This window comes from Microplitis demolitor, chromosome 1 (assembly GCF_026212275.2).
Source record: "Microplitis demolitor isolate Queensland-Clemson2020A chromosome 1, iyMicDemo2.1a, whole genome shotgun sequence".
Classification (NCBI taxonomy): Eukaryota; Metazoa; Arthropoda; class Insecta; order Hymenoptera; family Braconidae; genus Microplitis; species Microplitis demolitor.
Genome location: NC_068545.1, coordinates 21,713,925 through 21,727,872, shown reverse-complemented (window position 1 = coordinate 21,727,872; position 13,948 = coordinate 21,713,925). Strand labels below are relative to the sequence as shown.

At 28.1% G+C, this 13,948-nt stretch overlaps 5 protein-coding genes across 6 annotated transcripts; 1 reads left to right on the top strand and 4 right to left on the bottom strand.

Annotated features, from left to right (window-relative positions):
* Window positions 1-1,822: 1,822 nt before the first annotated feature.
* Window positions 1,823-3,774, bottom strand: LOC103576431 (60S ribosomal protein L28). The gene is made up of 4 exons (XM_008556644.2): window positions 3,681-3,774; window positions 2,864-2,956; window positions 2,331-2,573; window positions 1,823-1,947 (listed from the first exon to the last, which is right to left on the bottom strand). The coding sequence occupies exons 2-4, from the start codon at window positions 2,948-2,950 to the stop codon at window positions 1,861-1,863; spliced, it is 417 nt and encodes a 138-aa protein (XP_008554866.1). The 5' UTR covers window positions 2,951-2,956; window positions 3,681-3,774; the 3' UTR covers window positions 1,823-1,860.
* Window positions 3,775-3,885: 111 nt separating this feature from the next.
* On the top strand, window positions 3,886-6,088 carry LOC103576434 (S-adenosylmethionine sensor upstream of mTORC1). The gene is made up of 3 exons (XM_008556646.3): window positions 3,886-4,187; window positions 4,918-5,886; window positions 6,000-6,088. The coding sequence occupies exons 1-2, from the start codon at window positions 4,056-4,058 to the stop codon at window positions 5,830-5,832; spliced, it is 1,047 nt and encodes a 348-aa protein (XP_008554868.1). The 5' UTR covers window positions 3,886-4,055; the 3' UTR covers window positions 5,833-5,886; window positions 6,000-6,088.
* LOC103576433 (prostaglandin reductase 1-like) lies at window positions 5,911-7,650 on the bottom strand. The gene is made up of 4 exons (XM_014440716.2): window positions 7,545-7,650; window positions 7,179-7,473; window positions 6,773-7,046; window positions 5,911-6,252 (listed from the first exon to the last, which is right to left on the bottom strand). Exons 1-4 carry the CDS (start codon window positions 7,648-7,650, stop codon window positions 5,911-5,913), a joined length of 1,017 nt encoding a protein of 338 aa, XP_014296202.1.
* Window positions 7,651-7,675: 25 nt separating this feature from the next.
* LOC103576435 (prostaglandin reductase 1) lies at window positions 7,676-9,973 on the bottom strand. Of its 2 annotated transcripts, XR_008404571.1 has the most exons (5): window positions 9,791-9,973; window positions 9,427-9,721; window positions 9,075-9,348; window positions 8,048-8,997; window positions 7,676-7,728 (listed from the first exon to the last, which is right to left on the bottom strand). XR_008404571.1 is itself a non-coding variant. In XM_008556647.3 (4 exons), the coding sequence occupies exons 1-4, from the start codon at window positions 9,894-9,896 to the stop codon at window positions 8,656-8,658; spliced, it is 1,017 nt and encodes a 338-aa protein (XP_008554869.1). In that variant the 5' UTR covers window positions 9,897-9,973; the 3' UTR covers window positions 7,927-8,655. The 2 variants fall into 2 exon arrangements, 1 of the variants encoding a protein (XP_008554869.1); XM_008556647.3 differs by lacking the exon at window positions 7,676-7,728 and having other exon boundaries at window positions 7,927-8,997.
* Window positions 9,974-10,249: 276 nt separating this feature from the next.
* Window positions 10,250-11,893, bottom strand: LOC103576436 (prostaglandin reductase 1). Its single transcript, XM_008556649.3, has 4 exons — window positions 11,667-11,893; window positions 11,306-11,600; window positions 10,834-11,107; window positions 10,250-10,754 (listed from the first exon to the last, which is right to left on the bottom strand). Exons 1-4 carry the CDS (start codon window positions 11,770-11,772, stop codon window positions 10,413-10,415), a joined length of 1,017 nt encoding a protein of 338 aa, XP_008554871.1. The 5' UTR covers window positions 11,773-11,893; the 3' UTR covers window positions 10,250-10,412.
* Window positions 11,894-13,948: the final 2,055 nt, after the last annotated feature.

Genomic DNA, 13,948 nt, shown 5'->3' with positions numbered 1-13,948 from the left:
ATATAATTATTATTACTCATTAAATTGAATTTTTTATTTTAATCAGATTAGCAAATACGAATAATAATCACGGCACTCATAGATCTTGGTGGCTAAAATTTCATCATGCATAAATAAGAAGTTATATATAAAGAAAAAAAAAATTCAACTTACCCATAATAAAATAATGATCATATCAAAGTTTGACAGGATTTCCTGATTTATTGAATCTGTAAAAACAAAATTAATTTTATTAATAAAAAGTCATGTTGAATTAGACTAATTAATTTAGTATTAAATTTTAATCAGCTAGCAAATACTAAATATAATCACGGCACTCAGAGATCTTGGTGGTAAAAAGTTTCATCATAAATAAATATATAAACTGAAATTAGAAAAAGTTGAGGAAATAAAAATTTCAGCTTACCGAAATATAATGTATATGATTGTCTTTTCCGGAAGTGTTCTGTTCAGTATATCTGTAAAATAATAAATTACTTTATTAATTACAAAATATAGTTATCATTATTCAATAAATTATATTTTTATTCTTAATCAGATTAGCAAATACTAATAATAATCACGGCACTCATCGATCTTGGTGGCTAAAATTTCATCATGTGTAACTGAGAAGCATTATATAAGAAAAAAAATTCAACTTACCAATGATAAAATAGCAACAGTTTGACAAGATTTCCTGATCCATTGAATCTGTAAAAATAAAATTTAGTTTATTAATAAAAAGTTATATTCAATTAGACTAATTAATTTAGTATTCAATTTTAATCAGCTAGCAAATACTAAATATAATCACGGCACTCAGAGATCTTGGTGGTAAAAAGTTTCATCATAAATAAATATATAAACTGAAATTAGAAAAAGTTGAGGAAATAAAAATTTCAGCTTACCGAAATATAATGTATATGATTGTCTTTTCCGGACGTGTTCTGTTCAGTATATCTGTAAAATAATAAATTACTTTATTAATTACAAAATATAGTTATCATTATTCAATAAATTATATTTTTATTCTTAATCAGATTAGCAAATACTAATAATAATCACGGCACTCATAGATCTTGGTGGCTAAAATTTCATCATGTGTAACTGAGAAGCATTATATAAGAAAAAAAAATCAACTTACCAATGGTAAAATAGCAACAGTTTGACAAGATTTCCTGATCCATTGAATCTGTAAAAATAAAATTTAGTTTATTAATAAAAAGTATTATTCAATTCAATTAATTAATTGAATGTTAAATTTTGGTCAGTTAGCAAATACTAAATATAATCACGGCACTCAGAGATCTTGGTGGTAATAAGTTTCATCATGTAACTATGTTAATTAACTAAATAAAATAAAATTAATGTTCAATAATTACCATTAATAATATTCGGTGTTGGCATTGATTATACTTCGATTGTTATCAATTTCTATTGTTTTCCAATATCTAAAAAAATGGATCTTAACTTTCGAGTGTCTTTCCAACTCAAAGTGACCTACAAAATAGAAAAATTGATAAATAAACCAGTAGTTTAAAATTGAATTTAAAAAAAAAAATAATTACCTTATTTCCTATATTAATTGCTGTACTTAAAATCTAATTAATTAACTTACGACTAAGAACTAAATACTAATTATTTAAAAAAAAAAAAGAACAAAATTCATTTAATAATAAAACAATAATAATTAAAATTTACGGATATTAATGAAGCTATATTAGTAGAATAATAGAATAAAATATATTCTACATTAATAGAATTAATAGAATAAAAAACTTATCATTATTAATTAATAGATTAATTATTTTTGTTTTACTATTATTGAATGTTTGGTTGAAAATTAGTTTGAAATATTTATTATTAATAAAATTAGCAGTTTTAATCAGCTTTTTTAGGTGCACGGGTCTTCTTTGCGGGAAGTGGCTTTTGTGATCGGATGACAGCACTTGCACGACGGAGAGCTGGCTGTAATTATTGAAATTAAATAAATTTGTAATCCATCTTAATCAAATTGTGAGTAAAAATATATCGTGTCATTAATTCCTAAAGGGATTATATTTTTGTACGCTTTTCTGACATTAGTTACTAAGTTTAATACCAAAAGAGCGTATAACTTTTTTTTCTGAATTGCTGATCATATTGTAGATTTATACTTAAGTTGAAAATTTGGAAAAAAAATTTGAATTTGAGTAATTTTTAGATATAAAATGAGTCTGCAATATGATTGGCAATGAAAAAAAAATTATAGGCTCATTTGATTTAAAACTTAATGACTGTCAAAAGGGCGTAGAAAAAATATAAGTTCATTTGGAATTAGTGACGCGATATATATTGTAATTAATTCGAACCTTGATGAGATCACGACGGTATTTATTGCATGATAGCAAGTTCTTTAACTTGTAAAGAGAACGACGTGCTCCAGCTTTCATTGTTTGTCTAATGGTAGCTTTAGCTGGCTTGGTGGCAGCCTTAGGTTTCTTGTAAACAACTGTGAATCCTTTTTTGTCTGGAGTATCGACGATTCCAACAGTTTTACGGTGTACCAATCCAGAGTACCGGTAGCTACTCAAGTTGGTTAAATTATTTGGCTCCTAAATTTAATAATAATGAATTAATTCATTGTCTCAAGTTTTTTTTTTATCTTACACTATTATAAGTTATATATAGAGTCGAGGTACCGTTTTGGATACTTGAAAAATTTGAATAAAATAATTTGTGACAGACGCAATGACATTATTAATTTTTAGAAGATACTATTAAAATTTTAATTTTATATTAGATTTTTTTATAAATTAAAATCAAGTATTAAATGTCCAAAAATGGAGCGGTAGCCATAAATGGTACATCTGCTCTACTAGATATTATAAGTAGATATAATTACCGTTGAAAAAGGTTTGCTAATGTTTCTCTTCTTAAGAAGGAAAGCATTGTTGTTGCGGATGATCATCCAGTTCAAATGCGACGACATGATGACCTGTAATTAGTAATTTTATTTTTATTATTTTATAATCATGATATTGATGTCTACCATGAGCATGAATGTAATTGACTAGTGCCAATTTTTTAAATTTTGAAGTAAATAAATAAAATAAAACTAGGATAAGAATTAAAAAATGCGTATTTAAATATTTGAAAAATCAACGCGCATTTTTTAAAATTCAATTATTCTAATTAATTTATTTATTTAAATTTGATAATCTGCTTCATTCACTTAAAAGTTAACCGACGTCTAGTAATTTTTGGATTTTTTTAAAAATGATAAATTTAATAAAAGTTGCATCTATGGTTTTTTTAATTTTCTACGTGAAAATTATTAAATGTCTATTAACCTCAGGATCGTTTATGATTATCACATAATTTAGGTTAGAATCTACTTGTTTTCAAGTTTAATTAAATTTTAAATAAATTTATTCACATTATTAATGAAATGAAAAATTTTTTATCAAAAATTTTGGATGCGCAAATAAACTTTACATTATTTTAAAATATTTGCACCAAAATAATAAATTGATTGATATAAATTGGAGGTTAAAATTGACACATGCTTTAAGAAATAGATATTTCTCATAATATTCTCATCATAAAAACAAAAATTATTGTAAGTTTATAAAAATACATAATAAATATGTAATTAAAGTAATTATTTTTAATTATAAATATAATAATTACAATAAATAAAATAATTGTTAATATTTTACCTCGTGCTTGTGAGACACAGCAGAAAAAGAGAAACTTCGGAAAGAAAGATAACTTACGGAAACGATGCGTTGTAAATTTAAAATACAAAACAATTATTTTAAATGTAATTGCACGAAAAAAATATTCAGAACAGTTTGATAATTATTTTTATTAATTAATGCGTATGTACTACTTGTTAATTGAATAAATAAATAATTATCTTATAAATAAATTAATTGTTACATTGATTTGGCCACGTGACGATTCAAATCATTGGCGGGAAAATTTAAAATTTCATTGCAGCTGACATATGGAGACTGGAGAAGAGCTGACTGATAAAGCTGGAAGTGAATTAAATTTAATGAAGATAATTAGTGATTAAATAATTAATTAATATGGCAAGTGAGGAACATAAAAAATTAGCAACGTTAATTAAAGATACTCATAATCGTTTGAGAGAAGATTATCATAAATATGGATCTAATGAAGCTTGGGCACGTCATCTTGCTAGAACTGATGATTTACAGGTTAGACTATAAATTTATGATCCTAAAATTAGCAGACAAAAATTTTTGGATTTCTTTTAATAATTTCATTAAAAAACTAGAAATATGCACGAGTTTGAATGTAGCAGACATCAGATAAATTTAAAGTTATAAATAAATAGAGTAAATAATTTAAAATTTGTCTGATGTCTGCTACATTCACACTCATAAAATATCCCAGGTAGCACACTTGCCTTTGTGACATCTATAAGATATCAGTTTTTAGGCTACTTTTTGACTTATCAATAAATAAATAAATAAAATGAGTGTTAATGTAGCAGACATCAGACAAATTTAAAATTATTAGTAAATAGAGTAAATAATTAATGAAATAAAATTTTAAAAAATTTTTAATTTAATAAATGCATTTTTTAATAAATGTTATTATTTAATTATTTACTCAATTTATTTATAACTTTAAATTTGTTTGATGCCTGCTAAATTCACGCTCATACAAATAAACTATTAATGTTACAATCCCATGGTACAACCAATCACAAATATGATCACATCCTACCTTGATCATCTAAATTCTATCGTCTACTAGACAATAGAATTTACAAGAACTTGTTCAAGTTACTGGTCCCAATAAAGGGAAGAAGGTCCAATTTATGGTCAAAATTAAATTATAATTTTTAAATTACTGTCCACCTTCCCATGGTTTTCCTATAGATTTTTATTTATTTTCATGCAATGAAATTTTAATCAACAGAACTATGCTGCGTCAATGCAAGAATTAGCAACAAATCACTGGAATATTAATAACAATAATAAACAAGTGACAGATAAAAGTAATTGTCGCATACGTTGGATTAAAAATAAATGTCATGAGTATTTTTTAAACGGAGGCAAAGATAAATATAACGAACGTGAGATAGATATTATGAAAAAATTAAATCTTGATGAATTTAATGATACACCTGAAGAATTATTGAGTAAAAATAATCGTAAAGGCAGCGAATTAGATAAGGAAGTGATAAAAATAAAAACGCTGGACGTTGGTAGCTGCTACAATCCTTTTGCTGATGATGATAGCCTGGATGTTACGGCCATTGATTTAGTACCTGCAAATGACCAGGTGCTGCAGTGCGATTTTTTGAATGTTGACATTGGAGATAAGACACTGAGTAATGAGAAGAAAGGGATAGTGGAGTTTGAAAAGAAATCATTTGATGTCTGTATTTTTTCGCTGCTACTTGAGTACTTTCCGTGTCCAGAGCAGAGGTTCAGATGCTGCGAGAAGGCTTATGAGCTGCTAAAAGACTCGGGGTTACTGATAATAATAACTCCTGATTCAAAACACGTCAATGCGAATGCTAAAATAATGAAATCGTGGAGATGGGTACTGGCTAAATTGGGATTTATGAGAATAACTTATGAGAAATTACAACATATTCATTGTATTTGTTATAGAAAATGTGTAAAGAAAGATACTGCTATTAGATGGATAACTTTGCAGAAAAATATATCTGCTGATGATGTTTTATTTAATTCAAGTGGCAAAATTTTTATACCACAAGATTTTCAAACAGTTTTGACGGATGATAAAGAAACTGATGATGTTAAGATTGGAAAGGAAGATTTAATAAATGTGTTTGATGAACTACCAAATTTATGTGACAACTGATTAGATTTATTTGTTATATTTATTTTTGTCATCGATGTCAGAAAAAAAATGATGGTAAATTTTAAACTACTTGATTATTTATACTTTGACAACAGCTTTTCCGAAATTTCCTCCTCGGAGCATATCAAGAAATGCACTAAACATATTTTCAAAACCTTCTGTTACAGTTTCTCGGTATACGAGTTTCCCTTGGCGGATCCACTGGAGATTTTTTTCAAATGCCTCCATTGATCGATTTTTCCACCTCAACATGAGAAATCCTTCTATTTTTAATTGTTGTGTTACCATAGCCGGTTGAATGACAGTACACTTGGGCAAAGAATCAGGATTAGCATTGTATGCTGAGATAGAACCGCACACAGAGACACGCCCGTATGGATTCATTTGGTAAATGACTGCGCTCGATATTTCACCACCCACCTACATCAAATAATAACACAGTTAATGTATACACTGTAAAAAAATTTTAGTGTAAAAATGGACCCGAGAACTTTAGATAGCCTTGCAGTGAGAGATGATGGTGTAAAAAAATGTTAGGAGTAAATTATCCATCTGTAATTTTTACACGATGTAATCTACTTTTTTACACCATTTCGTGTTGTTCTTTATAATTTTAATTAATGAGCAACAAATGATATTAAACATTCTTAACTACTTAGTCAATAACTGTAAATATATATAAATTTTATTTAGATATTAAATAGTATTTTGAACATTTAAATATTTTTATGATTATTTTTCCTAAACGTAAAATGATCATAAATTACAAAATTACTCGCTTGATGGTGTAGAAATTTTTAAATGACACCGCCTAAATTTAACACGATATTTGGTGTAATTTTTACACCGAGTCCAAAAATTTTTTACAGTGTACATTTTGATACTAAATAATTACCAATTTAAATTAACAAAACAAAAAAAAATATGAATTATTCTTTACATTATCAAAGTAACAATCAATTCCTTGGGGTGCAACTTTTTTCAGTTGAGCCGCAACGTCTTGGGTTTTGTAATTAATTGCATGATCGAATCCTAAATCATCAATAATCCACTGGCATTTAGCATCACTGCCAGCAATTCCTATGACTTTCATACCTAAAATTTTTCCTATTTGACCAACATGAGAGCCTACAGCTCCTGCTGCTCCCGATACAACCAAAGTTTCTCCTGCCTTCGGTTCACAAATTTCCGTAAATCCAAGATACGCCGTATGACTAGAATTTATATCAAATACATATTTATAATAATTTAAAAACATATTTAATTTATAAATCTTTAAAATACCTTTGAATAATAAAATATAATAAAATAATATTTATATTTACAGAATTATTGCTGTCAATTACCCAATAAGACCTAACACACCGAGACCAAGTGATAATGGTAAATCACCAAAGTCCGGTAATAATTCTGGCTTCAATTCCAATAAACTTTTCTCGTCAAAATCACTCATGTTTATTATCGTGTGAGTTCTCCAACCTAAGTGTCCTACGATTCTCCTGCCAACTGGATAATTTTGATTCTTCGATTCAATTATTAGAGCAATCTGTACCCCAAACATTGTAGAGTTCAATGGAAGTTGTTTTATGTACAGTCTCATATAAGGATCCACTGACAAATATTCCGCTTCAACTAAAATTTCTTCAATAAAAGAATTTTATTTTTCCACACGTACTATCAATAACATTCCGAATAAATTAATAAAAATGTACCTCCAGTTTTTATTGATGGCAACTCCTCTTCTTCTATTTTTAAATCCGTTGATTTGGGCTCTCCTTCAAAATGTTTCAAGAGAATATATTTTTTTGCAATAACCATTTTTTATAATTTTACACTTTTATTTCTTTATCCAACTGCAAGTTGTCTGCTGCGAATGTCAGCCAATGCATAAGATAGCTGAGTAGGGAGTAAGATTATGTGATCTTTATTTAATTATCTATGATTAAGTAAAATGATATTAAATTTAAAAAATAGTTGTTAAAAATGTTCAAACGATAATTTTATTTTTTTTTTTTTTTTTTTTTGTGTCAATATCATAATAATTTTAAAAAATCATTTTAAATAATTATGGTCGAGGGACCATTTGTGGCCACTGCTCCATTTTGGGACATTTGATACTTTTTTTTAATTAATGAAAAGGTATTAAAAAAAAATTTCATTGTATCAGTGTGATAAAAATATCTTTAAAGAAATTTAAAAAATTACAGTCGACTACCTGTCATAAGCCTGGTCTAGGGTATGCAGGGGAAATTTATCCTAGAATTTCAGTCTTCTCACTACTTTACGTTTAATTTCGTTCTCAACTACTCGTTATAAGCCTGTTTTATTTTGTATGATTTTAAACGTCATATGAACATTTTGTTACATATGCGACTGTTTCTTTTCCTGGTGCTTATGGCGCTGAAGTAAATACTTATCTTTTTACACTAATAATAATTATAGTACAAAAAATTATAATGATAACGGTATTAATTACAGTAAAAATTAAAACAATTATTTTATTGATGAACTTAATGCTCAATTACATTTTTTAATTGTAACAGAAGCTCTAAATATAATTCATGATTACAATTCTCCGCGAAATATAGACAGTAATTTTCATCATTAATTTGTCTATTTTTTCTATTCTTAGTTTATAATTTTGACAATTTTAACGGAGGCTTATAATGGACTCTTTGGTTCAGTGGGGAAAGCTGTTTGGACTCAGTAACTCTCGATTGAGAAATTTCTCTTTCTAATCGTTTTAAATCGTTTGTTTTAATAAGGGGTGTCCAAAACTGGCCCTAGTGTGACCAAAAAATGGTACCTCTACCCTGCAACTATTTACACTTTGACAATAGCTTTCCCTAAATTCTTTCCTCTTAACATATCAACAAACGCTTCAAACATTCTATCAAAACCTTCAGTAATTGTTTCACGATAGACCAGTTTTCCTTCTTGAACCCATTTCAAATTTTTTTCAAAGCCTTCTTGTGACCGATCAATCCAACGTAATGTTATAAAACCTTCTACTTGTAACTGGTTATCTAAAATACTTGTCAACGAATCAGTGCATTTAGGTAAACTATCAGGGTCTTCATTGTAAGCTGATATTGAACCGCAGACAGCAACTCGGCCACAAGGATTCATTGGATGCATAACTGTGCTAGAAATTTCTCCGCCTACCTATTAATTTTATTAATTAGATAATTTTATATGGTAATTATAAAGCAATAATTATTATTTATAATAAATATAAATACATTGTCAAAATAACAATCAATGCCTTCAGATGCAGCTTTTTTTAATTCTTCCATGACATTTTGTGTTTTATAATTGATTGCGTAATCAAATCCTAAATCTTTAGTAATCCATTTACATTTTTCATCACTGCCAGCAATTCCTATCACTTTCATACCCAAAATTTTACCAATTTGACCGACATGTGAACCCACTGCACCAGCAGCACTCGAGACAACTAAAGTTTCTCCAGTTTTTGGCTTACAAATTTCAGTAAATCCAAAGTATGCAGTATTCCTATAAATTATTTTATATATTCCCATATTATATAATTATTTTAAATGCTATTATTTATTTTTATAGTTAATTAATTACCCGGGATGCCCTAGAACACCTAGAGCAAGAGACGTAGGCAGATCTCCAAGATCAGGTAAAATATAAGGCTTTAAATTAAATACACTATTTTCTGAAAAGTTTTTTAAATTAATAATAGTATGAGTTCTCCAGCCAATACGACCGACAACTCGACTCCCAACTGGATAATCTTTATTTTTAGATTCTATTATTTTAGCAACTTGGGCTCCAATCATTGTTGAATTAAGTGGAAGTTTGTTGCTAAAATATCTCATATAAGGATCAACTGACAAATATTCTGCTTCTACTAAATATTCTATGAAAAAAAAAAATAAAAAATCACAACTTATTTATTTATTCATTAACTTTTTCTTTGGCTGAATACCTCCGTCTTCAATAGGTGGTAATTTATGTTCTACTATTTTTACGTCACTCGCTTTAGGTTCTCCTTCAAAGTACTTTACAATAATATATTTTTTTGCAATAACCATTTTGATGTTTCAAAATTCAAATATTAAATAGTAAATTATTACGCACTCTCGATATTGGTAAACACATGTAAAATGCTTTTTAATTAATATATAGACGGATAAAGTAGGGGAATAATATCATGTGATTTAATTTATAAGAGATTAGTTATCTGTATACTTAAAAAATAACAAATTATCAATTATAGACTTTTTTTTTGTGACTCTTCACACTTAAAATTATGATTTTTATTGTTATCAATTAATAATTTTTTTTCTTGATTATTTATTTTTTTTTTTATTTATTTCATAATATTTATTATGTTTATTCATTAGTGTGAAACCGATTGACATTAAATAATTAAATGAATACGTAATTAATAAACGTAAATTTATTTAATTATATTTTTAACAATTAATGTTTTATTAATAAAAATATAAAGAGTATTCTATATAAAATAATAATTTTTGGTAATTAGATAATATGAAGGCGTAAAAAAATTTGGTAATAGTTTTTTTTTCTTTGGTAATAAAAAATTATTAGACTTTAACGACAGCTTTTCCAATATTTTCCCCATGTAAAATACCAACAAACGCATCAAACATTTTATCGAAACCTTCAGTTACAGTTTCATGATAAACCAATTTTCCTTCTTGAATCCATTGAAGATTTTTTTTAATTCCCTCCATCCAACGATCCAACCAACGCATCACCATGAATCCCTCGAGTTTTAATTGTTGGGTTACAACAGGTGGTTGTATAATAGTGCACTTAGGTAGTGCATTCAGATCGGAATTGTAAGCGGAAATTGATCCGCAAACTGCCACACGTCCGTGAAGATTCATTTGATAAATAACTGCGCTGGATATTTCTCCACCCACCTGTTAATTAAAATTTATATATCAAGATACTGTTGCCATGTATTTAAATATAATTAATGTTAATTTAATTTAATCTTACATTATCAAAGTAACAATCAATTCCATCAGGTGCAGCTTTTTTTAGTTCCTCAACAACATTTTGCGTCTTATAATTTATCGCATAATCAAATCCTAGATCTTTAGTAATCCATTTACATTTTTCTTCACTGCCAGCAATTCCTATCACTTTCATACCTAAAATTTTACCAATTTGACCCACATGTGAACCTACTGCACCTGCAGCGCCCGAGACAACTAAAGTTTCTCCAGTTTTTGGCTTACAAATTTCAGTAAATCCAAAGTATGCAGTATTTCTGTTAATTATAATAGGGACAAATTAATAATAAATATTCATTATTATGACACTGTAAAAAGAATGGTGCTAAACATGGACTCAATTGAACACCACGTGGAGTTAAATTGAGTCCACGAGCTCGAAAATGTATTCACAACATTGTTTTCGAGCTCAAGGAGTGTATTATTGTTACTGTTGTAATGAAAATTATGATTACCCAGGCATTCCTAGCATACCAAGAGCAAGTGATAATGGCAAATCACCAAAGTCTGGTAAAATATAAGGCTTAAAATTCAACAATCCTTGATCTTCGGTACTGTTGACATCAACAATTGTATGAGTCCTCCATCCTAAATGCGCCATTATTTTTTTTCCCACTGGATAATTAGGATTTCTTGATTCAACTATTTTGCCAACTTGGAAACCAATCATCGTTGACTTTAATGGATATCTCATGGTGTAACGTCTCATGTAAGGATCCACAGATAAATATTCAGCTTCGACCAAAAATTCTATCGCAAATAAAATAAATATCTATATAAATTTATTAATCAGATAAATTTATTCAAACGATTTACCTCCATCCTTAATTGCCGGTAACTCCTCTTCCACTAATTTTAAATCAGTCGGCTGAGGTTCGCCTTCGAAATATTTTTCGATTATATATTTTTTAGCAATCACCATAATTTTTATTTATTGACACTCTTTACTGTAGCGATAGAATGTAGTGAGTCACCGGAACTGGTGTGTTGAGTGTTTAATCAAAGATTATATGTTGAATGAGTATTTATATAGACGTGGCGACTCAGTAGATAAAAAACTGACGGGAAAGGAGTGGGATATAAGCAGACTGCTCGCTGCAGAAAATAAAGCCTCATGCCAACGTATCAATAAATATTTGCTGCATCATTATTATGGAACAACAAAAATATATGAAGATATCTATTCGATAAAATTCATCAAATATGTTTTATTCATCATATAATCGTTGATGAATATAAAATTTATAATACACAGTTATTAAACTATTCCTGGTGATTGTAAATATTTTATTTTTAAATTTATTATGAGGGCGTTAGTAAAAAATTTTTAAGCCAACAAAAATTTTAAACCGATTAAAGATTATTAAATATCATGAATCATAATCGGCTAGGACTTGGAAGAATTAAAAACACATTCCTGAGGTCATGACATTATTATGTCAGTATTAAATACACTTTGACAGGGGTTATCAGATATTTTTGGCTGAGTTTTTTTTGCGAACAAAATCTCTAAATATAAAATACAGAATGTATGTACATCAATGCACTACTGTCTATTCTAGCGAAGTGCGCTTCAATTATTTGATAATATTCGTTTGTTTAAGAGAAAAACTCGGCCAAAGTTTTCATTTACTGCACAAGTGCAACAAAGATAGTACCATTCGTAGACTTGAGTGTAACAGAGAGGTAAGAGCGAACCCCTGTTAACATCAAGTGTGTAATTGAAACTAACACACTTGTCAAATAATATTGACATGTTATAATCAAACTATATATATATATATATATATAGGCATAATAAAAATAATCTATACTAATAAATGGAGAGCCGATTTTTTTGTTCGGTAATACTGCGAAAACTACTGAACCGATCGAAATAATACTTATACCATAAGATGCAACGTGTTCCGGAGAAGGTCTTAGTATGTGATCTGTTGGTGATTACTTATCTGAAGCTTATATTTTTGACTTAAAAATAATGAATTTTTATTGTAACTAAATTTATTCTATTCGATTGTCATTCGTTTAAAATAAATTTTTTAATTCTGTTGGTTATGTTTATTTATATATCGATTTGACATTTGATAAATTGAGTGCTGTCAATAATTATTTATAATAATGCATTTGCGAGTATTTTTTTTAAATTCTTATATTTTAAAGCAATTCGTAAACCGCGAAAAAATGCTCAGATATGATTGGACAGTAGGACCTCGTTATAAGTCTATTAGTTTTTCTTTCAAGCTATCGCGATACCTGGTTTTTAAAAAAAAGAGAGTGATCGTCATATAACAAGGTCCGACTGAATATGATTATGTATGAAAACTCATATCTGATCAGATCCGAAAAATGGTCCTACATGATCATTCATGAACAGATATGATCATATCTGAGCATTTTTTCTGGTTAATTGGTAATTTCATTATTTAATCATGTAAATTATTATAGGGAAATTGGTTGCTAGTAAATAAATCCCAAAATAAAAAAAAAATTAGTTTTAACGATCTACCCGATTTCTCTTCGGCATTGAGAATAACATTGCCGCCGGTATAAATATTTTTTAACAGCATTAAAAAAATTCCCAGTGTTCAAATAATTCCTTTATGAATATTTTCACTTACTCGATCACTGCACTTAAACAGTGTGTGTGTGTGTGTGTGCTTGTATCAGCTGTTTGGTAATGTAATACGTGAGTTTTTACTTCGATTTTATTTAGTGAAATTATTTTTTATTAATAATAATTTCAAAACTCTTCTTCGTAGTAAATTTCACTCCGAAGGGAGTAAAGAATTAAAATTTCATTCACTCCGAATTTAATCTGCATTCACTCCGCGAATTGTTTACAGTGTAACATTTATTGAGTATGTTATTAAAAGTGGTATTTTGTATTTGAATTAAAAAATAACATCTAATTCGTCTTACCAACGTTCCGGTCTCATATCAAGAGTCTGAAATGACAGTTTTTTAGTTTATGGAGGGGGAATGTCTTCAAAAGAAATAATAGTCAACGGGCTTATAACGAGCGGACTCATAAAGCGATTCGACTGTATATGTATATATGTATGTATATACATATTTCATTCCATCATAAACTGAAAATA